At 51.3% G+C, this 1,055-nt stretch overlaps 1 protein-coding gene across 1 annotated transcript in view; it reads right to left on the minus strand.

The window, feature by feature from the left end:
• ASTN2 (astrotactin 2) overlaps window positions 1-848 on the minus strand; it is a 655,276-nt gene extending 654,428 nt beyond the window's left edge. Inside the window, exon 1 of the mRNA XM_012802447.1 lies at window positions 734-848. Within this exon, the coding sequence (XP_012657901.1) occupies window positions 734-848 (115 nt within the window). The remainder of the gene's footprint in view (window positions 1-733) is intronic.
• Between the last annotated feature and the right edge of the window lie 207 nt (window positions 849-1,055).

The raw sequence follows: 1,055 nt of genomic DNA on the forward strand, positions 1-1,055 counted from the left end.
GAGGGTGTGACAAAGATGAGGCTCATGAGTAGAGTGATGATGATCATGTGGGAGGAGAGAAAGGGAAAGATGGAGGAGGAAAATAATCGGGAGAGAAAGAACTGCTTTTTACTGAATGCTGGGCTGGGCACTGTGCTAAGATATCGGAACAACCCTGTGAGACAGGAGTGACTTGGAGAAGCAGAGTGACTTGCCCTGGGTGACACAGCCGTAGAACCTAAATTTGAAAGCAATTCTATCTAATTGCTAATACTCCTGCTGTTGACTGTCATACTACTCAGCCTGCTAAAAAGTGGGCCTAACCCCTCCATTATCTTCATCATCATCATCTTCCGCTAACCATGTGTGACGAACCCACTCTTTGCCGGCTGATTTCCAAACCTCATCTCTTCTGAGAGGGTGTTCTGCCTCTCCAGAAAGACACCAGCTATAACTTAAGGAACTACTATATGTGCAGGTCTTGGTGCTAAATACGCCTCATATAGTGTTGCTAATCTTCTCAATCCCTCTAAAATTTGGAGAATCCATTCCCATTCTCAGACGAGGCTCAGAGAGGTTAGCTCTGGGTGCAGGGAACACAAATTTGCTATCTCCGTGGGAATTTATTAGAGAGTGAGCAGCCCAAGTTCTGTGAGCACAGGCCAGCAGGGGAAGAGGGCACAGCTTTCCCCAGCAACTTTGGACCCAGGGGACAGTCCGCTGACTTCCTGGACAGAGGTCCAGCAGTGCCTACCTCGAGACTTGTTCCTCCGCTTCCGCTTCCCTGCTGACGCACTGCGCGGGGCTGGCTGCAGGTGACCGATCTCGATGGGAGTGTTAGCTCGGAAACTCTCCTTGAACTTCTGCATCAGGGACTCCACTGTCTCCTGCGTCGCCTCAGCTGCTGCTACAGGGTGGCAACAGGGCTGAGGTTAGGGCTTGGCCCTTGCTCAGCCCCTGGAGGACTGGGCCTGGCCACACTGGGTTCCTGAAACTCCCTCCCTGACCCATTAAAGACAGAGAATCACAAAGCACTGGCCGGGCACAGATGCGTCTGCTGGCTTACTCATTTATTT

Source organism: Otolemur garnettii, unplaced genomic scaffold (genome assembly GCF_000181295.1).
Source record: "Otolemur garnettii isolate 467f Iridium unplaced genomic scaffold, OtoGar3 scaffold00014, whole genome shotgun sequence".
Taxonomy (NCBI): Eukaryota; Metazoa; Chordata; class Mammalia; order Primates; family Galagidae; genus Otolemur; species Otolemur garnettii.